General features: G+C 51.3%; 1 protein-coding gene across 1 annotated transcript; it reads left to right on the plus strand.

Annotated features, from left to right (window-relative positions):
• Positions 1 to 321: 321 nt before the first annotated feature.
• On the plus strand, positions 322 to 19,664 carry IL12RB1 (interleukin 12 receptor subunit beta 1). The gene is made up of 17 exons (XM_055590901.1): positions 322 to 332; positions 999 to 1,058; positions 2,541 to 2,548; positions 4,822 to 4,939; positions 5,359 to 5,528; positions 6,863 to 7,002; positions 7,414 to 7,447; positions 8,181 to 8,303; positions 9,059 to 9,141; positions 9,980 to 10,217; positions 13,485 to 13,652; positions 14,335 to 14,472; positions 14,977 to 15,132; positions 16,745 to 16,879; positions 18,043 to 18,148; positions 18,453 to 18,534; positions 19,299 to 19,664. The coding sequence occupies exons 1-17, from the start codon at positions 322 to 324 to the stop codon at positions 19,662 to 19,664; spliced, it is 2,136 nt and encodes a 711-aa protein (XP_055446876.1).
• Positions 19,665 to 23,829: the final 4,165 nt, after the last annotated feature.

Here is a 23,829-nt window from a genome sequence, read left to right on the forward strand (position 1 = left end):
GCAGTCAAGGGTCTGGTCCACTCTGCCATCTTCATCTCTCACATGGAGCCCCAGACCTGCCAGTTCATCTTGGTGTTCCCCAAAGCACATCCCCCAGACTTTTGCCTCTCCTTTGACCTCTGTTGGGAATGCCCTTTAGCTCTACAAAGCCAGTTTAAGACTTCCCCTCTCTGGGCAGCCCTCTCTGTTCCCCCTCAGAGCCCCCCAACCTCTACCCCTCCCTGCAGCTAGCCCCTAACCCCCAAGGAGCTGGGAGCATCTGTGTCTAGCTCTGCTCCACCCCCTTGATGTTTTTTCAGTGGCTGCTCTAACTTCGGGGGAATGGGAAAGAGGTGTGATAAGAGCAGAGGTCACTGAGAGCCCCCAAAGAATGACAAATCGTACTGGCTGTCTGGTGGGCAGCAACCCTTGTTTATCCTTGGGCTCAGTTGGGCAGTCATGTCTGACTCTTCGTGATCCCATGGACTGCAGCCCATCAGGCTCCTCCATCCATGGGATTTTCCAGGCAAGAATATTGGAGTGGGTAGCCACTTCCTTCTCCAGGGCATCTTCCTGACCCAGGGATGGAACCCACGTCTCTTGTGTCTCCTGTATTGCAGGCGGATTCTTTACCACTGAGCCCCTGGGGAAGCCCTGTTTATCCTCACTCTAGCCCATTTGCAGATGAGGAAGCTGAAGCTTGGGAGGCCTGACTTTCCTGGGTATAGGAGGTAGCCCTAGGGCATGAGCCTTGCTCATGGAAGCTCAGCCCCACTGTGTGGGGGGCTCTGCCTCAGGGTTTGCATCTATGTCTTTACCTCTAGCTGGAGCCCTGGGTAGGCTGAGTGTCTCTGGACTCAGTCTTTCCATCTGTGAAATGGGGCGCCTGGGGTAAGAGTCTCAGGATCATTGAGAGGGGGCCCATTGATTTACCCCATCTCCAGTGGTCTCTTCCATCTTTACATTTCTCTCTGTGTGTGTCTCTCATTTCTCTCTTTCTGTCTCTGCCCCTCCCCCAGACCTCACAGCTACTCCACCCCTGGCCTGGCCTGGGCCCTGCTGCCAGTGAAGGCTGTTCTGTACAGGATCACAGGGTCCCCGTCCCCACTGTGCCAGGCCTGGAACACTGCCTCTTTGTTCCAATGGCTCTGACTTCATGGCCTGCTGGGCGCCTGACCCTGGCCGGCCCAGCTGCCTCTCGGAACTGGCTCTCAGAAAAAGTGCTTCCTCCCAGCCACCCCGGGCCTCAGTTTCCCCAGATGCTTTTCCCCAGGAGACACCCTTATCCTGTTTTTTGTCCACCTGGGTTCTGAGAACAGCTTTTTTTTTTTTTAAGGTGAAAATCACACAACATATAATGAACTATGTTAATATATACAATTCAGTGGCACTGAGAACATTCACTGAACTGTACAATGATCACCTCTATTTAGTTCCAAAGCATTTCCAGCATCCCCAAAGGCAATCCCATCCCCGTGAACAGTCACTCCTCATCCCCTCCCCAGCCCCTGGCAATCATTCTACCTTCTGTCTCTGTGGATTTACCTGTTCTGGACGTTTTGTATATACAGAATCGTACAACATGTGGGCTGCTGGGTCTGACTTTTTCCGCTCAGGATGTTGCTTGGGGGTGCTATCCACTTTTTGTAACATGAATCAGCTCTTCTCTGTGGACATTTTGGACCTTTGTTGACAGTGGGGAGAGAAGATCAGAAACTGAGACAACGCCCCCTCACCCCTGTCCCCAGCCTCCCCGTCTCTGGCTGAGAAACCGATACAGAGAAAAGACTAAGTTGAATCTAAAGGACACAAGGAAATTCTTCAGACACAGGACCCAGGGTGCCCTGAGGTTTGAGTTTGGGAAACAATGAGGTGGACATTTTGGGGGGGTGGTCCAGCCTATAGAATGCACTTCATAACAATTTGTCAGAAGAGTGAACTCTGACATCCAAAGGCCCCTGGCCTCTCATTGAGCTCCTGGATCTCAGAAGTGGGCCAGAGAGGCCTGGCTGCTGCTGCCAAGTCGCTTCAGTCGTGTCCGACTGTGCGACCCCAGAGACGGGAACCCACCAGGCTCCCCCGTCCCTGGGATTCTCCAGGCATGAACACTGGAGGGGGCTGCCATTGCCCTCTCTCAGAGAGGGCTGGAGACCTAGCCAAGTACACAGAGCCCCAGGCCACCCACAGGGCTCTCACCTGGTGTCCTGCTCCCGTCTGGAGCCAGCAGAGAAGACCCCAGACCCTCAGGGGGTATAGCTCAGGGTCTAGGGCTCAGGTGGGTTTGTGGCCTAGATGAGGCCACCACCCCCAAGCTGACTTCCTGGGTTTCTCTTTCACTTTGACTTGCCCTGGGAGGGGCCGTGTCTCATAACTTTTTTTTTTTTTTTAATCTCTTTAGTCTTTCTTTATCAGCTTCAGCGTGTTCCTGGGTGAGGAAAGACCTGGTGGCTGGGGCCTCACCGGCAGCACAGAAGTTCATCTGGGGCTGCTGCCCTCTTCAAGGACCGGATGGGGCAATGGGGGTTCAGGCTGGTTGCCCTCCTTCTCCTCTTGTGCCACAGACAGGGCGGTGAGTCCCCTACCCTGACAATTTGCCTCTTCTTATTGGGGGTAGTGGGGTTGTGTGTATGTGGAGGGCTAGTGGACTGGGTTCCAGGTTTGGTTCCATGTCTTTGTGCCTCAGTCTTTCCCTCTGTCAAATGGGACAACAGTAATTATGACTTCTAAAGTCAGACTTGGGCATTTCCTCTCCGGTCTTGATTTTGTCTTCTGTATTTTGTGCTTAGTCACTCAGTCATGTCCCACTCTTTGTGACCCCATGGACTGTAGCCCGCCAGGCTCTTCTGCCACTGGGGCTTCTCCAGGCAAGAATACTGGAGTGGGTTGCGATGCCCTCCTCCAGGGGATCTTCCTGACCCAGAAATCGAAGCAGGGTCTCCTGAACTGCAGGCAGATTCTTTACCAGCTGAGCTAACAGGGTGGAGTGGGCTAAATCTCTGAATCTTTCCCACTTGCCAGAGTTTAGTGAGGAGTAGCTAAGGAAGGGATAAAGAGCAAGTATGTATATAATAGATATGTATCTAGTGTATGTAACATACATACTCTCTCTCCATCTTGTGGAATCCAACGGAAAGGATTCAGCCCTTTCTAAGAGCCAAGTCTGGACTCTCATCCCAACTCTGCTGTTGCATAAACTTGGATAACTTCCTTGTGCCTCAGTTTCCCTTTCTGTGAACTGAAGATCAGCAAGGTTTTGGGACTTTAGGAGGTCAGGCAGGTCTGCTGCTGCTGTCGCTTCAGTCGTGTCCAACTCTGTGCGACCCCAGAGACGGTAGCCCACCAGGCTTCCCCGTCCCTGGGATTCTCCAGGCAAGAACACTGGAGTGGGTTGCCATTTCCTTCTCCAATGCATGAAAGTGAAAAGTGAAAGTGAAGTCGCTCAGTCGTGTCCGACTCTAGTGAACCTATGGACTGCAGCCCACCAGGCTTCTCCGTCCATGGGATTTTCTAGGCAAAAGTACTGGAGTGGGGTGCCAGAGACCAGCAAAAGGGAGGGGGCAGAGGACACTGAGTTGCTTTAGAGGAGCAGCCTGAGAAGCAGATGGGTGAATGGATGGATGAATGGATGGGCAGATGAGTGGGTGGGTGAGTAAATGGATAGATGAGTGGGTGGGTGGATGGATGATGGATGTGCGGGTAGATGGAAAGACAGATAGATGACTGGATGGATAGATAGGTGGATGGGAGGATGGACGGATGGATAGAAAGCTGGATGGAAGGGTGGGGGTGCATAGATGGGAAAGTGGACAGGTGTGTGGATGACCCCTGGGTGAGCGCCTCTCCCTCTGCAGTGAAAGGCTGAGACTATCATTATCTCTTCATTGCCTTTGCAGCTGAAGCCTGCAGTACCGTCGGATGCTGTTTTCAGAACCCACCATACCCAGATGCAGACTCAGGTCTGGGCAGTTCCCCATCGTGGAAGGGAGGGCTGCTGCTGGGCTCTGACTGACTCCTCCCTAGCAGCCCCTCCCTTAGCTCCTTCCTGCTCAGCCCAAGAGTGGGGTCTTGGGAGCCCTGCCCTGACATCCTGACAGCCTGTCCGCATCAAACTCAGTGCAGTCATCCACCTCTGTAAGCTTTGTCTGCCCCCTAACAGAGTCACACGACTGGTCAGCATGGGGGGTTAAGCAGCCGCTAAACATTTTGCCTTCCCCGAAGCAAGCATTGCTGGAACACTCATGCTTATAACAAATTCACTGATCTGCCCCGGGCAGGCGTTTCATCTATTCTTTTGTTCAAGAGATATTTACTGAACAGTTATTATGTGCAGACACGGTCCTGGATGTGAAGGAATCAGCTGCGAACCCAGCTGTCCTCCTGGGGTCACAGCCTAGTGCAGGGGGTGGAAGACAGTCACACTAATGCATATCCTGTGTATAATGATGTGCTATGAAATAAACAGAGCAGAGCGGGAGGTGGAGAGGGAAGGGGCTGCTTCAAATCACCTAGTGTTTGAGGTGGTGACTCTGAAGGAGAAATTGGAATGTGACGATCTGGGGCAAGGGCGTTTCAGGCAGAGGGCACAGCACATGCGAAGGCCCCGAGGTAGGAGTGAGTCCGATATGTTTGAACACCAGGGAGGAGGCTGAAGTGGCTGGAGCAGGAAGTGCAGGGGAGATGGCAGGAGACAGGTGGGAAGCGCAGTGGAAGGTGCTGGAAGCCACAGCGCATTTAAGCTGAGGTACTACTGGGTTACATAAGTGTCACAAAGATACCTCCCTGAGTTGAGTCAGTTTGCGGACACCCCCTCCCTGACACTGTAGCCTATTCTCAAACCTCCAGGCTCAGCTTCAGGCCCCAGGGCCCCAAGCTGCTACCGGGTGTTCAGCAGCGCTGGTTATGAATGCTCCTGGGAGTACGAGGGCCCTGCAGCTGGAGTCAGCCACTTCCTCAGATGCTGGTGAGGACCCTACCCTTTGCTCCGCAACGGCTGCCTCTGTTCTCGGGGTCTGTGCCCCTTCCTGGGCCTTGGCTGGGGCTCTGTGTTGTGGGTGCTCAGCACAGGTGGGTACCCAGTTTGGGGGGCAGTTAGGACCCCTCTGTCCTTCCTTCCTCCTCGCCCTCCCACTGACTCATACTTCTATTCACTCATCCACCCATTCATTTCTTCCTTCCCTCCGTGACAGGCTTTGTTAGGAGATTCTGGGGTCCTCTAAAACCCTTAGTCCCAGGCTGATCCCCAAGAAGCCCCCAGGCTGATCCCCAAGAAGCCCCCAGGCTGGGAGGAGGGGTGGAAGAGGCAGGAAAGGACAGTGGGCTGTGATGCACGTCATCCACCGCGGCCGTCGAGACCCAGCACCAATACCTTCCTTCCCGCAGCCTCCAGTCTGGCCGCTGTTGCTACTTTGCCACAGGCTCGGCCACCAAGCTGCAGTTCTCTGACCAGGATGGCATATCCGTGCTCCATAATGTCACTCTCTGGGTGGAATCCCGGGCCGCCAACCGGACAGAGAAGTCCCCCAACGTTACCCTGAACCTCTACAGCTCAGGTCAGCACCCTGCTCTCCTCCCCAAGACCCTCTCCTCACCCAGAGAAGCTTCTGGTCCCCAAGCCAAGACCTGAGCCGGGGTTGGGGAGATTCTGGGTTTCTGGCAAGGGGTTGAATAGTGCCAGCTGTTTTCCCATCCAACACTGCCCTATGACTTGGCAGAGTCTTTCATGGTTCCCTTACTGATCCCCTACTGCTGGACATTTAGGTAGCTTCTGGTTTCTCCTTGATACCGTAATGCTCCCAAGATCCTGTTGGGTCTTTAGAATCTGTTTTTAATTAACAACACACCCTTGGTTTAGATGTATTGAGCTGCCACTGTGTGCCATGCTCAGTCATAAAGGACATGGTTAAGGGCAAAGGAGGTCAGAGCCCAGGGCTGGGACGAGGGAGGGGTGAATGAGGCACCCTCCTTGGCCACAGAACTTAAGGGGGGGCAGTGGTGAAAAACCTCAGTAGTCAAGATAAATGGTATCATGATGCAATGTTTAAAAAAATCAATATTGATGCAAAAAAAAAAAAAAGCCATGACGAACAAAATATCAAGATTTTAAATAAAGAGAGGATCTGACCCTGTATTTGTACAACCCTGCCTCATTCTCCTCACCCTAATCCGAACCCTATCCCTACTTCGTGGAGCCCAGATTCAAGTAGGGTGATGAACAAGGCTTCATGGAGCCCAGATTCAAATAGGGTGATGAACAAAGCTTCATGGAGCCCAGATTCAAATAGGGTGATGGACAAAGCTTCATGGAGCCCAGATTCAAGTAGGGTGATGGACAGGGAATGATCATTACACATGCTGAGATACTCCTGGCAGATCAGGAAGGCCCCTGGTTCAAGCTGAGTCCTTGAAGGATGAAAAAGGTCCAGCAGGAATAAAGATAGGGAAGTGTGGTTCAGGCAGCAAGTGCCAAGGCCCTGAGGTAGAATCAAACACCATTGACCAAAAGACAGGAAGGGTGACAGATGTCTCTCCTTAGGTCAGGCTCCCTGAAGTGAGTTTAAAAAGCTAGCAAGAGTTCCCCAATAGTCCTCCAGAAACATAGAACCAGTTAATTACTCTCTCATCAGCAATTTACAGAAGTATGTCTCACCATAGCTTTGCCAGCAATGAGTATTAATATTTTAAAGATATTTTTACTAACAGGATCCTGTGTATGAATCTTGACTCTTTGACTCATAGAATCCCAGGCGTAGAGGGGTCTTGCTAGGGTGGGCCTTGGGGCTTTCTCTGGACCAGGAGGATCACGTGCAGGTTTTCTGGGATTTTCAGGACCAGCAACTCACACACACGCCTGCTTCCCTTCCCCAACCCCCACCTCTGCTTCCAGTTAAATACGACCCTCCCCCAGAAAACATCAAGGTGTCCAAGTCAGCCGGGAAGCTGCGTATGGAGTGGGAGACCCCAGCCCGCCAGGATGGTGCCCAGGTACAGTTCCGGCACCGCACACCTGGCAGCCCGTGGAAGCTGGTGAGTTTATTCCCCAGATCAGCGGTTTGGACAGGGCACAGGGCACCTTCACATTTTCCCCATCAGCTTTGCAGTCTCTGTATCTATCACCCCTTCCACCTGGCCTCCACTCTTGCCCCATAGTTAGCCTCTGGGGTTTGTCTCTGACTTGAAGATCTGATTATGACTGCCCTTGCTCACACAAACCAGGGATTGAACCTGCATCCCCTGAGTTAGAAGGCGGGTTCCTAAGCACTGGGTCACCATGGAAGTCCTTCATTTGCTTTTCCAAGGATGTCCTCTCGCTGTTCCCAGATCCAATCCAGGGTTCTGTGTGGCATTTGGCAAAATAATTGTTGAAGATTTCAAAAGAGCTAACTAATATTTTCAACACCAAATGTAAAATCATGGATAAATATGATCTCATTTTAGGGTGACTGCGGACGTCAGGATGATGCCGGCTTCGGTGAGAATAATAATGAATAATGGCAGCAGCAGCAAGTTAGCACTAATTAGGCACCCATGGTGTGCTAGTGCTAAGTCGCTTCCCTTGTGTCTGACTCTTTGCGACCCTATGGACTGTAGCCCACCAGGCTCCTCCGTCCATGGGATTCTCCAGGCAAGAATACTGGGTGGATTGCCAAGCCCTCTGCCATGGGGTCTTCCCAACTCAGGGATCAAAACTGCATCTCCTGCAATTCCTGCATTGCAGACAGATTCTTTACTGCCGAGCCACTGGAGAAGCCCCCACTGTGTCGTAGGCCCAGTGCTAAATTCTTTGTAGACTTGTTTGTGCCCCCTTGTAGTTCAATACTGGATGATTTCCATTTCACAGGGGAGGAAACACAGGCTTGGGCTGGAGAAGCCCAATAAGGCCAAGGTCACATCCCAAGGAATGGTATTGCTGAGATTCGAACCCCAGACAGTGTAAGAACTGGGTGATCCTTGAGGCCCCAGAGCACAGGACCTGGCCTATTCTGACTGTCCTTGTCCCCAGGGTCTGGCACGCAGGTACCTCTCAAATAATGCATGAACACAGTTGGCACTCATAAGTGCACGGACACAGTTGATGCTCAATAAGTGCACATACAGTTGGCGCTTCATATGTACATGGTGGCTAAGTGATCATCCCAAGCTCTGGGTACTGCTAGCTGTGTGGGACAGCCCCTTGGCCTGAAGTTTGTTCTGCTTCTCCTCAGAGTCATGCCTCTGCCCCTTGGAGATGGACATGGCCCAGGAATTCCAGCTGCGGCGGCGTCTGGGGCCAGGGGCCCCCAGAGGTCCCTGGAGCAGTTGGAGCAGCCCTGTGTGCATCCCCCCTGGTGAGAAAACCTTGGGCCACAGGAAGGGAGACAGGCATTTGAAAGATGGTAGTGGGATCAGAAATAAGGTGGCGAGTATTAGCAATAAGGTGATGGGTGTTGGAAATAAGATGGCAGGAGAAATTAGGGGAACCTGGCTCCAGGTGACAGGGCAGTGAGAGAGTTTCACTTTATAAAATGCAGCCAACCTGTCATCTCAAAAGAAAACATTTCTCAGTCCTTCTCTCCTTCTGGTTAGTTTGGTGGGTTTTGTTCTCTGAAAGCTGAACAGGGAGTTGATGGGTGCATGTAGCTGTGCTGTGAAGATGGATTTTCCCAAACAACACGGGAAGCTGGAGCCAGCAGTTCCAGAGTGGACATGTAGCCCAAGGTGGGGGTGCAAGGGAGAGAAGGGGTGACTGTCAATATTTGGCCCCCACCCTTTGAACTGGAGCTTCCTCCTGCCAGCCCAAGAGTGTATCTGCTGGGAAACAGCTCCAGTTGTTGCCAGATTTGTCTAAAAAAATCTGTAGTATTTTTAAAAAAGGGCATGATATAAAACTGACCATTTGAACCATTTTTAGCCAATTGCATCAGGTATATTCACCCTCATGAGGTGGATCTCCATGTTTGCAGATTCTGCAAACTATTTAACCTGCAGAATCCTGTGTTTCATGGGAGGGAGGGAAAAGGTCCCATGTCTTCATCCAGGGTCTGCAGGAGGTTGTGAGCCAGGGCACCACCCCCAGTGTTACCGTCTTGCTGTCTCATTGCAGAAACCCCTCCACAGGCTGAGGTGAGGTTCTCAGTAGAGCAGCTTCGCCCAGATGGGAGGAGGCAGGTGACCCTGCATGAGCAGGTAACAGGGTTGTCATTGGGCTGTGGGTTAGCCTGGGAAGAGAGAGAAGGCAACAGGAGGCTAGAGTGGAAATGTGTAAAGCTCAGGGAGATGAACCGTGAAGGTAACTGAGACCGGAAAGACTGTAGGTTGAAATCTGAAGGCAATGGGGAGCCATGGTAGGTGTGTGAGCTGAGGAATATGGCTGGACTCAGGTGTTCACAGGCTCCCTGTGGTGGCCATCGGGAGAATAAATTGTGGGGGGTTCAGGTGGAAGCTGGGAGGCCAGGAAGTAGTTGACTGTAGTTGGTCTGGATGGGAGATAATTTCTTTGAAGTCCCCCAAACAACTCATTAAGTATGGTCAAATGTACCTATTTTACAGAGAAGGAAACCGAGGTACAGAGGAAAAGTCTCCTGCCTGAGTCAGGGGCAAAAACATATGTTTCAACCCCTGATTTCACCATAATCGATTCAGCCAGATCCCCAGTGACCTGTTACAGTGAAGTTACAGGGAAGCTCCTTCTCTTCCTAGGTTTCCTATAATTTGAATCCTTTCTCTTAGAAAAAATTTCCAGACTTGAGGCAACTGGGTTCAAAGATGGAAACTTTTTTTTCCCCTGGCTTTCAGTGGGTTTTGCCAAATTATTCCCCCGTTCCCCCAGACCAACGATCAGTGACCGTGTCAGTTTCCCAACAGTCTTGCCAGCACTGAGGTTTACTAGTTTGTAAATTTTTGCTCAAGTCATCACCTGGGCCTGTGGATGAGTCTGTGTTCATGGGCTGAATCCTGATGTCAACCCATGGGGACAAGGAGCATGTTCAGGTCCCCAAAATACCATCTCTCACACTCATGACAGCTGCCCCAACTGGAGCTTCCGGAAGGCTGCCTTGGGCCTGACTCTGGGTTGGAGGTGACCTACCACATCCATCTGCACATGCTGTCCTGCCCATGTAAGACCAGGGCCAAGAGGACTCTGCGCCTGAAGAAAAAGCTCGTCCTCTCGGGTGCTGCCTATGATCTGGCCGTCGTTTCCCGGAATCGCTTTGGCCTCGGCCCCAATCAGACATGGCACATTCCTGCCTGCATCCACTCAGGTGCCTTTGGCTGGGTGGTGGGAGGGCCCCTTGGAGCTGAGCACATCTGAACCTCAGCTAGACTAGGTCAGACAAGTGAAGCACAAAAATTTAAGGGGGTGTCTAATTTAGGAGTGTATCAAAAGTTAGTCATCAAAAATGCATAGTGTTTTTAAAAAGGCATAGTGTTATAATGGAATGGTTCAAAAAATAACCTCACGGGCAAACTACAGCTCAGGTCAAACATTTGGTTTTGTAAATAAAGTTTTATTGGGACCAGAGGCAGGATCAGGGTGTCAAGTGAGGCAGGGTTGTACAAGAACAGGGCTGATCCTGTCTTCATTTAAAATCTAGGCAATTTGCTCACTTTATATACAGGTATACGTATATTAAGGGCTTTCCAGGTGGCGCTAGTGGTAAAGAACCTGCTTGCCAATGCAGGTTCAATCCCTGGGTTGGGAAGATACCCTGGAGGAGAGCATGGCAACCCACTGCAGTATTCTTGCCTGGAGAATCCCATGGACAGAGGAGCCTGGCAGGCTATGGCCCATAGGGTCACAGAGTCGGCCACAACTGAAGCGACTTAGCATGCACACAGGCACATACATATATTAAATATATACATATATTTACATATAATGAAAAAATAAATGGTGATGATGTGGATAAAAAGGAATCCTTGCGCACTGTTGGTAGGAATGCAAGTTGGTGCAGCCACTAGGGAAAACAGTATGTAGATTCCTCAAAAAATTAAGACTAGAACTACCATGAAAAGTCAAAGTGTTAGTTGCTCCGTCGTGTCTGACTCTTTGCGACCCCATGGACCTGCCAGGCTCCTCTGTCCGTGGAATTCTCCAGACAAAAATAGTGGAGAGGGTAGTTATTCCCTTCTCCAGGGGATCTTCCCAATCCAGGGATCAAACCCAGATCTCCTACATTGCAGGCAGATTCTTTACCATCTGAGCTATATGATCCAGCAATTCCGCTTCTGTGTATTTATCCAGAGAAAAGAGAAACATAATTGGAAACAACATATTCACCCCTATGTTCATTGCAGTGTTATTCACAATAGCCAAGATATGGGAACATCCTAAATGATCATCAATGGAGCAAAAAGATGCGGTGCATGTATACAATGGAAAACCGCTCAGCCGTAAAAAGAGTGAAATGTTGGCATTTGTAACAGCAGGCATGGACTTGAGGATGTTATCCTTAGTGAAATAAGTCAGATGGAGAAAGACAGATAGGCTATAATTTCTCTCAGATGTGGAATATAAAAACCAACCAACAAACCAAACAAACTAACTGACTAACTAAATAAATAAACGGACAAACCAAAACGAACACATAGGCAGAGAGAAAAGAGTAGTGGTTACCAGAGGGGAAGAGACGGGGGAGGGGAGGGGTAAAGAAGATCAACTCTATGGTGACAGACGGAAACTAAATTTTCCATGGTGAGCACACAGTAGGGTATTCAGAAGTTGAAATATAATGTTGTACTCATGAAACATACCATTATAAACCAGCTGCTGCTGCTGCTAAGTCGCTTCAGTCGTGTCCGACTCTGTGCGACTCCATGACGGTAGCCCACCAGGCTCCCCTGTCCCTGGGATTCTCCAGGCAAGAACACTGGAGTGGGTTGCCATTTCCTTCTCCAGTGCATGAAAGTGAAAAGTGAGAGTGAAGTCGCTCAGCCGACTCTTAGGGACCCCATGGACTGTAGCCTACCAGGCTCCTCCACCATGGGATTTTCCAGGCAAGAGTACTGGAGTGGGGTGCCATTGCCTTCTCCAGTATAAACCAGCATTACCCCAATAAAAAATAAATCTAAAATTTTAAAAATCAAGATTTATGTGTATGTATATACACATATATTTTATTGAGGAAAGGTTCACATGGCAAAATGAACCATGTTAACAAGCACACTTTGCTGCACTAATCGCTTCACAGTGTTATACAACCATCACCTCATCTGGTTCCGGGACTTTTCATCACCCCCAAAAGGAGACCCTGCCCCATTAGCAGTGACTTCCCATCCCCTCTCCCAGCCTCTGATTATCACTGACCTCCTTTCTGTCTCTGTGGATGTTCCTGGGCTTTTTCATAGAAACTGATCGTATGCTTTGTGATCTTTTGTGTCTGGTTTCCTTCACTCAGCCTGATGTCTCCAAGATTTAACCACATTGTATCACATGTCATGCTTCATTCTTTTTTATGGCTGAGTAATATTTCACTGTGTGGATGGGCCACATTTCGTTTATCTGTTTTTCCACTGATGAACATGTAAGCTGTTTCCATTGTTTGGCAACCCTGAATAGTACTCAGTACATATTTTTCCATTCATTTCTATTTTTAAAAAATATTGCATTAAAAGAGCATTGATACTGATAAGTGAATTCTTTGACACCTCCTTAAATTTCATGCCCAAGATAAGTGCCCTGCTTGCTTCACCTTAGTCATGATCCTGCTGAGCACCCAGCAGGGTGGTTACGATGATGCCCATTTCAGAGATGGGACGACTGAGGCTCAGACAGATGCAGCCACTTTGCCAGGGCGGCACATCAGGGAGTCTGTCAGTTCCTGGTCTGGTTTGGGCCATGGCCTTGCTATGTGACCTTGAGCTGGTGGCTCTCTGTCTTTGAGCCTCAGTTTTTATATCATTGATATAATTTGATATTGATGTGGTATGATATTGATACGATTTATATCATTGATCATGGTGACTGTAAAACAGCCCTGGCCTGGTGCATACAGTCAGAACTCAGTCAATGACAGCTGTTCTCTCTAGAACTGGAAGCAGTACCCACCTCTCAGGTTGGCGCTGATACCCTTGTTGTAGGGAGTGGCAGAGATGAGCCCAAGAGGGCTGAGTGGGTGTGTCCTCTGAGCGCCGGTCCGACGAGGAGGCCCCTCCCCCACCACAGCCACCCACTGCCGCAGCGCGAGGCCGGTGGGCGGCCAGGCATCTGCTGGAGCGTCTGCTTACCAGCCTGGCAGGGTAGAAGTGGCAGCATAGGGAGCTCTGATGGTGGGCATCCTGGCAGAGAACCCGTGGTCAGGCTGGGGAAGGGCTCGATTTATTCAAACGGCCGCTGCTGCCCCTTGGTGCTCAGCCCCCAACTTGGCAGCCCCCAGCGCCGGGAGACAGAGTCAGATACAAACACTCCCGGCCCCCTGGGGGTTAGAGTTTGTTGAGAGAGTGGGATGGGGCTCTCGGAGCCTTGGGTGGGTGGGTGGGGGCGGGGCATAAGACCGCTGGTCTGACGTGCCTCCCTTGTTTTCTTCCAGAACCAGGGCTTCTGAATATCAGTGCCGGAGCCAACGGGACCACCATACATTGGCCAGCCCGGGCCCAGGGAATGAGGTACTGCATTGAGTGGCAGCTCCAGGGCCAGGAGGAGAACCTTGCCGCCTGCATCGTGACGGCCCCCCAGGACCCGGACGCTGCTGGAATGGGTACGGTAGTTTTGGTTACCCTGAATCCTCCATTAGCACTCCCAGTCAACTCAAACCTATAGGCATCCTCCATGTGGGGTATCTGAGGCCCAGAGAGCTCTTGCTACTTTCTCAAGGTCACACAGAAGTGGCGACGGGCCAAGACCTGTCAGACCCTCCTACTCGCGCAAGTCTGGAGTTTCCTGCTGCAATCCTGGTTTGCCAGGGCTCAGCCCTGGGCATGTTGCACCCTGGCAGGAAATGAGTCTCACGTCCCAGGGTGTTTGTAAACACTCACTGGTGCCAGGAAAGGTGGCAACTAGCAAGATGCTAGTGGCAAATTAATGAGGTTTCTGGAGGGAAAGAGAGGGTACTGAATGGCCCAGGCAGCCTCTTGCTCTCTGCCCTGGTCTTGGCCAGGTCCCCCAAAATCCTCAGTCTTAGCCTGGCCCTCCAAGAGCTTCCAGCCAGGGGAGACAGGCTGGACACAGACACCCCTGGCACCACGGAGTAAGAGCTGTGCTGGGGATGCTTTGGGAGAGGGCAAAACAAAGGAATCCTGGAGGAATCCTGGAGGAAGGCACATTGGTGCAAGGGTTTTGAGGCATGAGTAGGAGTGTTCTAAAAGTTCCTGGTAGATGGCACAGGTACAAAGGTGTTGACACAACCTATTTACTGGCCTGGCCCTTGCTAATCCTTCCAGCAACTCACAGCTGGAGCCAAGAATCTGGGGCATTGGAACAGAAGGCATGTTACCGCGTCACCATCTTTGCCTCTGCACACCCAGAGAAGCCAACCTCATGGTCTACAGTCTTGTCCACCTACCATTTTGGAGGCAATGGTGAGTGGCCCAAACCTGCAGGGTGGTCTCCTCTGGGGACTCAGCAGTGGTCCTTGGATATAAGGAACGGGGAATACCTTTTAGAGGCACCTACTGCCTATCAAGGGCTGGCCAAAAGCCAGACACTTAGAAGTCAGCTCAGTCAGGACATCCCTGGTGGTTCAGTGGTTAAGATTCTGCTTCTACTGCAGGGGGTGTGGGTTCAATCCCTGGTCAGGGAACTAAGATCCCACATGCCTCGTGGAGAGGCCAAAAAACCCCAAAAGAGTCAACTCAATCGACTTCTAAGACACCCCAAGAGGCACTGCTCCATTTTATAGGTACGAAAACTGAGGCTCTGAGAGGGGAAGTGATGGTACCAGAGTAGTGCAGCCAGGATTTGAACCCAGGCCCACTTGACTTGGTGGTCCTGGTTCCCTGGGTCTCTGGACGGTACCAGCTGGGCAGGCAGAACATGCTGAGCCAGCACCCTTGGAAATGACCATTGCAATGGTGTGATTGCAGCCTCAGAGGCCGGAAGCCCACAGCACGTGTCGGTAAGGAAACTCAGCCAGGATTCGGTGTCTGTGGACTGGACACCATCTCTGCTGAGCACTTGCCCTGGTGTCCTGAAGGAGTACGTTGTGTGCTGCCAGGAGGAGGACAGCAACCAAGTATCTGGTAGGTGAGGCAGCACAGGCCTGGCTTGCGGGGAAAGGGGTCTGGGCTGGAGTCTGCCTTGCTATGTGACCCTGGGCACCTCACTGTCCCTCTCTGGGCCTTGGGTTCCCCACCCATAAAATGATAGAGTTGGACTCATCGTTTGATTGACCCTGACAGCAACTCCCATGGAGCAGGAATGACTGTCCCCATTCCACAGATGGGGAAACTGAGGCCTGCCCAGTTTCACCTGCCCACCTGGGATTCACCTGCCCAAAGGTTAAGCAAGTCTGGATTTGAACTCAGGTGCCCCTTCCTGCCCCATAAGAGGGAAAGAAATGAGGATGTACAGGGCAGGTCTCACCAAGGCTGGATCTTCCTGTCATTTCCTGCACTGGGAGCCTCATTCTCCCACTGGTTAGCACAGCCTTGCAGATACAGCCTCATCCAACCATCTCCTGCAGCAACAGGCCAGGCCAGCAAGACCGTGGGTTTACTTCCTGCCTTCTCTGCACAAGCCCAGAACGGGGCAAGGCATGATGCCAGGGGGAGGGGAGGGGGAGGGGAGATGGGGGGATGGGGGGATGGGGGCTCTCCAGATTCAGACGTAGACGTCCTGCCACCAGTTTGGTCACCCTGTGATGTTTAGAGGGAGTGTGCATTCGCGCATGCACTGTCAGTCGCTCAGTCGTGTCTGACTCTTTGCGACCCCGTGGGCTGCAGCCCGCCAGGCTCCTCTGTCCATGGGATTCTCCAGGCAAGAATACTGGAATGGGTTGCCATTTCCTACTCCAGGGGATCTTCCCAACCCAGGGATGGAACACGCATCTCTTGCATCTCCAACAGGTAGATTTAGAGGGGATAAATGAAGCCTAATGGGAGTTGGTGATGCATTCCAGCACAGCCAGAAACAGCCCCGTTTGCTGAAAACCGATTTGCCAAAAACCAAATTGCTGAAGATTCATGTACCAACTGCCCATTTGGCCAAATGTACCGACTTCCCTGAAATTTCTTTTGAAGAATAGTCCTCGTGGATATTTACAAAGAATATGGATTTAGGGTTCTAGGAATTTTTTTCTTCTGGACAACCACCACCAACTGTATTCTCATTTTAAAGATTTTTATAAGGTGCTTTATTTTTTTAAGTCAGCCCATTCCACAAACAGTTGTTGAGGTCCTACTAGGTGCTGAGGTGCTGGGGACACTGTGGGGGAACAACTTAGACAAAGGTAACCCCGACCCTCACCTGAAAGATGGGAAAGAGGTGAGGGAGGAAACCATGTAGTCATCTGAGGAAAGGGTAAACGCGGCCAGGGAGTCAGCCAGTGCAAAGGCCTGAGGTTGACGATGGGACCTGATGCCTTTAGGGAGCTCTGAGGAGAAGGCACACGTGGCTGGCAGAGAGTGGGCTAGGAGTGGGGGAAGGGCATATTGGTCAGAATTTGAGAAAAATAGCATCGTTTGCTGAAGATTTTGATGAAGAATATTTTTCCAAATGAACTCGAGGCGAATGGGTGCATTTAGGGAAGAGTTTTCCACAAAATGTCTGTGATCCCCACCCCCATCCTCACCTCCCAGGGTGGAGCTCAGAATAAAGGGGGTCTGGGGATTCACGGCTGCCTCCCGTTCACAGAGCTGCACGTGAAGCCCACAGAGACCCAGGTCACCCTCCAAGGCCTGCGGGCTGGCACAGCTTACAAGGTGCAGGTTCGCGCAGATACAGCCAAGTGGAGGGGCGCCTGGAGCCAGCCCCTGCGTTTCACCATCGGTGAGTGAGGGGGTGAGTGACAGTCACTCAGTCGTGTCCAACTCTTTGCAGTCCCATGGACTGTAGCCTGCCGGGCTCCTCTGTCCATGGGATTCTCCGGGCAAGAATACTGGAGTGGGTTGCCATTTCCTTCTCCAGGGGATCTTCCCAACCCAGGGATCGGACTTGGGTCTCCTGCATTGCAGGCAGATTCTTTACCATCTGAGCCACTAGGGAAGCCTGAATGGAGGAGGGTGGGGGGTGGACCCTGTATTCACCCAGCATACATTGCCCCACATCCCACATCAACAAGCATTTCTGCCCTGACCCTCCAGATTTCCATTGCTCCCCATGAATCTCCTTCAGGAGCAAGTCACAGGCTGACCTGCTCCCACCTCCTTCACCAGCTTCCTCTGCTGTATCTTCCTCCCATAAACCTTTTCTCACACTCCCATGTTCTTGCCCTTGCAGGCCTCTGCCTAGAATGTTTGGTCTCCTTGTCAAACTCCTATTCACCCTTCATAACTCAGCTCAAAAGCTCTCTCCTTCAGGAAGCCTTCCAGGCTTCCTTCTGGGGCATCCCCCTCCCCTCCAGCTGTGATTGCCCCGCCTACCTAGCCTGACACCTTGGGAGCAGGTGGGGGTGTCTTTCTGGGCTCTGCCTCCCCCAACCTTGGAGCTACTGGGGAGAGGGAGGGAGCAGGGGTGGGTATTTATTGAGGGAATGAATGAATATGAATGAATATCTCTCATCACAGACATAAGGAAGTTGGTGGGCTCTGTTGTCTTGGGGCATGTGGAAGTGGGAGATTTGGGGACCGAATGACCCCTCTTCTTGCCATAGTCCCTACCTGTTGTCCTCGCAGTGAAATCTGGTTGTAAAAGAAGCAGTGAGTCAGACTAGGTGTGTGGTGGGCAGGTCTGGGTCCAGGGGGGCAACCACACGAGCCCCACCTGCAGGTGATCAGCGCTACGATGTCCTGAGCACTTAGTGTCCCAGGGCTTTATCCCACAGTCACAGGGCAGGCCGGGCCCCACTTCCCAGAGGAGGAAACTGAGGCTCAGAGCAGCTCGCGCTGCGCCAGGGTCAGCAGTGAGCTGATGGGGGACCCGCCCCTGCCAGTGCCCCTCTCAATGAGAGGCAGAAGGTGTGTCTCCCTCAGCCCAAGCTCTTCTGCTCCTAGAAGTCCAGGTTTCTGAGTTGTCCGACTTGTCCATCTTCCTCGCATCTTTGGGGAGTTTCGTGAGCATCCTTCTCCTGGGAATCTTTGGGTACCTCGGCTTGAACAGGTAACTTGCACCCCCTCCCCTGAGATGATCTGTAATAGTGGTAGTATGAATAATAATAATTGTTGGCCCCGAATAGGTTTTTATGTCCACTTTCAAGATGGGAAACTGAGGCCCAGATAGTCAGGCCCAGGGCATCGAGCAGTGCTGGAATTTCACCCTGGGTCTGACAGTTTCCCTCTGCTCTGACCTCTCAGTCGCATCTTCACTCCCCTTATTGTAACCTAATGGAGATGAAAAAAATAAGTCAGAACAATGAAAAAGTAAGAACAAACAGAAGCACTGACCGGTTCCCCTCTCTCCCCAGGGCTGTAAGGCACCTGTGCCCACCCCTGCCCACACCTGGTGCCAGCACCGCCATCAAGTTCTCTGGCAGCCAGGGGAAGCAGGTAAGGGCCCCTCTTTCTAATTCCAGGTCTTGTTTATTGGGTCCGTATCTGGATTAGGGCTCTGAAGAGTAATGGCCATGCGTTAACTCATTTTATTCTTTCCAAACCATTGGTGCAAGGACTCAAAACAAAACAAAACAAAACAACAACAACAACAAAACCTACCCTATTTTATAGACAAGCAAATAGAAATCCAAAGTGACCCTCATGTGGATCATTTCCTAGTAGCAGAAACAGAACTCGAATGACTTCACAACATAACCTGATGGAAAAAAAATTCTAAGGTTGTGGGCTTCAGGCATGGCTGGATCCAGGAATGAGGACTCCATCTCTTTGGGGTGCTAGCTTCCCTGCAGGCTTCTTTTCCAGGCAGGTTCAGCCTTCCTCTTGTGGAAACAGGGTATCCCTTTTTCCCATTAACTGCAGCGAAATTCTGGGCCATCACTGATTGGCCCAGCTTGGGTCACATGCCCATCCGTGAGCCTATCACTGGAACCAGGGGGCTGGAATGCTCTGATCGACTGGGCCAGGATCACATGCTGATGGCAAGAACCAGTCTGGGGCTACTGCCCTGCCCAACCACATCACTCATCAGAGGAAGAGAGACAGTTTTCCAAAGAGAAATGGGGAGCCCTTCCTATTGATCCTTGAATTGGCCTCAGGATTTTAGAGAATTTAGCTCGAAGGGACCTGGTGCACTCCATCCTTGTGGGGATGAGAAATAAGGCCCCGCCCACAGCCTTGACCCCGCCCTCCCTCTCCAGGTTTGGCAGTGGACCAGCCCAGCAGACTTCCCGGAGGAGGTGTCTCCACAAGAGGCCCTGATGGTGAATATATCCTGGGAAAAAGGCGAGGGAGCTGACATGGGCACACTTGGGACTCTCAAGGAGAAGATGGAGCTGCCTCTGCGTGCCCCTAAGCCAGCCCTGGACTTGAAGGACAGGAAGCGGATGCAAGGATGCCCTGAGGCTGGGGCTCCGGGGCCTGGCTGGCAGGACGGTCTGGTGGAGGACAGCCTTGCCCAGGCGGCTAGGTCCCCACTGCTGCTCCTGGGGGGCCTAGGGCGGACCCCCAGGTTCGGTTCCCAGGGAGAAGCAGGAGCATCTGCCTCCTCCTACAGAGAAGCCTGACGACTGCCGCCACGTCGGCTGGTTATTGTTTACTGCATACTCAGCCTGCTCTTTCCAGACACTCACGTGATGCCCCTGAGTGACATGGCTGTCCTATGGACCTAGTTTAGTGAGCCTCAGTGAGGTTCAGAGAGGGCTAGTGGCTGGCCTGGGGCCACACAGCACACGCAAGACTCTAATCCACGCCCAGTGGCTCAGACTCCATCCTTACTCCCCAGGCTTTGGAGCTGCTCCCCTCCATAGACGCTGATTCTGCCCAGCACCAGCTGCCACAATCCTATGGTGGGAACCTTAAAAACCACCTTGAAACGGAAGTTGCTGCCCAGGGCCAGGACCTGGCATCCATGGAGTAGGGTGCTGTGGTTGGCCGGTTGAAGGGGTGTGGGATAGACTGAAGAGGGGCCCAAAGAGGCTCAGGCTGATCCCAGATCCTGGGCTGGGCGTCCTGTCTGAATGGGGAATCTGGGTGCTGAATTCTCTGTTGCACTGCAGGGTCTCCAGGCTTGGATGACCCAGATGTAGGGGAAAGAAGGCTAAACATTCTGAGGGAGGTGATGGCCCCTCCCTGGCCGCAGATGTCTCGCCTGTAATGTGGGGGTGAAAAAATAAAATAAAACAAATAATAAAATGGGGGAGGTCGCTCCTGCTGTCACTATATCACATTACAAAACTGCTGAGCAGTTCCAGAGGTACCTGGAAAAGTTGGGAGTCCTGGACATATATGAAGAACCAGAGAAACCTAATAGTGCTTTGGATTTTTTTTTTTTTAAAGCATCACTCGGGAGCTGCTACCCCAGAAAATCCAGAAATAGAGCTGCTTTGCCTAGAACTGGAAAAATTGAAAGAGAAATATGAAGTTATTGTAAGAGAAAATGAAAAACTGAAAACTAAGGAGAAAATTCAGTAAACCTAGGGTGGAGAGGAAGAAACTACCTTGCTATAAGCCACAACGTCTTTAGGAAGGTATAGATTATTGCATTAGCAAAGAGTGCAATGCAGTCATGAATGGGAATTAAGCTTTAGTTTTCCAGTCATTTTAAAGGTTTAGATAAAAAGAGCTTTCACTGGGTTTGATTGTATTAAATATTAAAAATCATTGAGTGGTTTTAAAAAGATAGGATTTAAAAAAAATAAAAAGATAGGACTTTAAACTTACTGAATCAGTCATTAAGTTTAATAGTTAACTGCTTTTGTTACTATTAAGTTTTCTTACCCCGTTTAGAATAAAATTCACCTAAACTCCAAAAATTAAAAAATAAATAAGGGTGATGATCATGTAGACCTCACAAGCTGCTGGGGCAGGGGGTGTCTAAGGCTTAATAAATAAATAAATAACAGGAGCAGGTTTGGTTGCTCCCAACCCCATTTCTCTGTCCAGGGCTCCGGCGGAGACCTGGGATTCTTCGCTCATCCTAACGTCGAACACCTGCAGCAGAATTTTTACTCCCCAGACACACCCTGAAACCACAGCTTCCGATACTTTCCCCGACCAGACGTTCCCTCATTCTTAAACGAGTTGGTGCTGATTCCCTCTACGGCCACCAGGTGGCAGCAGCAGCGCGTGTCTCCCACGCCCAGTCCGCCCAGCCTCCTCCCACCTCCCAGAGAGTTTGCAAAACACGCTCTTCCGGTTTTAAACACGGACAGGATAGAGATTAAAACTCAGAACCACTGAATTTTATGGCAAAAGAAGATGAGACCTCTGGGTGAAGAAGGTCTGGCAGCCGGTAGGATCGAGAATCAAGAGGTCCTGGCCCTTCTTCTTTGGGGTCTTCTGTTTCCCCATCTGGATGGGGAAATAGAAGACTTGGTCCAAGTACTCAACCTGTGCCCTCTGCTAGATAAACCCTCCCCTAAAGATTAGCCCTCCTCATTCCTGAGGGCTGGGCTGCAGCGTGAGGAGGAGGCCTGGACAGTGGCAGGACCAAGTGGACAGGATAGAAGGGATGCTGGGTTAGCAGACTCATGAGAAAGACCAGAGTGACCCGACCCCCAGAGGTTCGGAGCTCCCCACCTCAAGTCCAGAGTTCCCCTCTCCCTCACCCAACATACACATGTACATGGTGCTTCAGGGAACTAAATGCCCCATGCTGGCCGTCCCAGTATGGGACCAGTATTGGACCCATCAGTAGCACAGCACCCACTTAGGTGGCCCTTGGAGTTGGCAAACTCACCTCCTGGGTCCATGGAGTTAGGAGTTTGATATTTATGGAGCACCACTGGAAATTTTTGCTGAAATGAATGGAGAAAATTGAACACCCTGCTTGTATTCAGGGAAGGTTGAACATGCCTGGAAGAGAAGCTTGTGGAGAGGATAGCAACGCAGAGAGATGGCGTCCTAGTTCCTGGATCCAGCCATGCCTGAAGCCCAAAATTCTGGTTTTTCTTGTTGTTAAAGGCATTTTGAGCTCTGTTTCTGCTGCTAGAAAATGACCCATAAGAAGTTCCTCTCTGGGCCTCTACTTGCCCATCTGTGTAATAGGAGAGGGCTCAGGGCACTGGCTTGAGGGCCCTACCTCCGTGGGTTGGGCTATCCTACTTAGCAGAGCCCTGGCCCAGTGTTAACTGAGCACTTGCTGTGTCCTCATCATTCTAGGGCTTCTCTGAGTGTTGATTCCTCAGCTGCTCCCAGCAGTTCCAGGAATCAAGACTGTGGTAGACCCTGTTTCACAGTCTCCTTCCTTCCTTGATTCAGGAAATCAGTATCGCACATCTACCGTATACCAGTTCCTGTTCTGCCTGGGTCAGAATTGGTCTAGTCATGAAGGGCTCCTGGTTGGGTAGGGAGGACAAAAGCTAATCTAATCATCACAAAGAGAGTTACAATAAACCTGGGCGAGTGACAAGTGAAAGTGTGAGGAACAGAAGTGAAGGAGGGCTTCCTGGAAGAGGTGGTGCTGGGGCCAAATGGTGAAGAGAGGACAGAACAGCAGGAGCAGAGGCCCTGTGGCAGATGTGGTTGGTGGGGAATCGGTGGGGGTGGGAATAGAGGTCACAGCCTCCAGCAGCCTGGGGAACCTAAGAGTTTTATTCTTAAGTTTGTGGGGGGTTGGAGGGGAGGTTCTGGAGCAAGAGAGGTGGAGGATCTCAAGAGACAAAGAGACTCATCCCCCCATGAGTCAAGATGCACGTTTCCATCAGGGAGACAGGCTGCCTCAGTTTACCTCCCCAGATAACCTGCTTCTTCTGTCACTCCAGCAGCCTCTGGGTAGTTTGGTCATAAAGAGATGTTGTCTCTGCCTCTTCCCTTGAGCCAGGATGGGGCTGGGATATCAGGGATCTCTGGGGTGCAGAAGGTGACACAGAACAGCCTTGGCCTGGCCTGTTATGTGACCCTGCCCTCACCCTGCAGATGCCAGGCCCTTGGCCTGAATTGAAATGCCCTTCCCCTAACTGTGCATCTTTGCCCATTCATCTTTTTTTTTTTTTTAAGGCTGTATCCACATACCACACTATTCACCCTTTCATTAAGGGCTTTCTCCAGTTGCAGCGCTCAGGGCTGCTCTTCATCGTGGTGCCCAGGCTTCTCATCGTGGTGGCTTCTCTCGTTGCAGAGCATGGGCTCTACACACACGGGCTTCAGTAGTTGCAGCTCATAGGATTTTGTCACCCGTGGCATATGGACTCTTCCTGGGCCAGGGATCGAACCCATGCCCCTTGCATCGGCAGGCAGATTCTTATCCACTGTAGCACCAGGGAAGTCTAACCTCCTTTCATTTGTTAAAATTTATTTTGGCCTCCAGGTATGGGAGATCTTAGTTGCCTAACCAGGGACTGAACCCATGCCCCCTGCAGTGGAACCACAGAGTCCTAACCACTGGACCTCGGGGGATTCCCTCACCCTTTTATTGATTGATTGATTTTTTTTTAGCTGCACTGGGTCTTTGTTGCTGTACGAAGGCTTTCTCTAGTTGCGGCAAGTGGGGGCTACTCTCTGTTCCCCTACACGGGCTTCTCATTGCAGTGGCTTCTCTTGTTGCGGAGCACAGGCTCTAGACACACAGCCTACAGTAGCTGCACCATGAGGGCATTTGAGGCTTGGAGGCTCTAGAGCGGGGGCTCGGGGGTTGTGCTCACAAGCATGGCTGCTCTGAGGCATGTGGAATCTTCCCGGACCAGGGATCGAACCTGTGTCCCCTGCACCGGCAGGTGGATTCCTATCCAC

Source organism: Bubalus kerabau, chromosome 1 (genome assembly GCF_029407905.1).
Source record: "Bubalus kerabau isolate K-KA32 ecotype Philippines breed swamp buffalo chromosome 1, PCC_UOA_SB_1v2, whole genome shotgun sequence".
Lineage (NCBI taxonomy): Eukaryota > Metazoa > Chordata > Mammalia > Artiodactyla > Bovidae > Bubalus > Bubalus kerabau.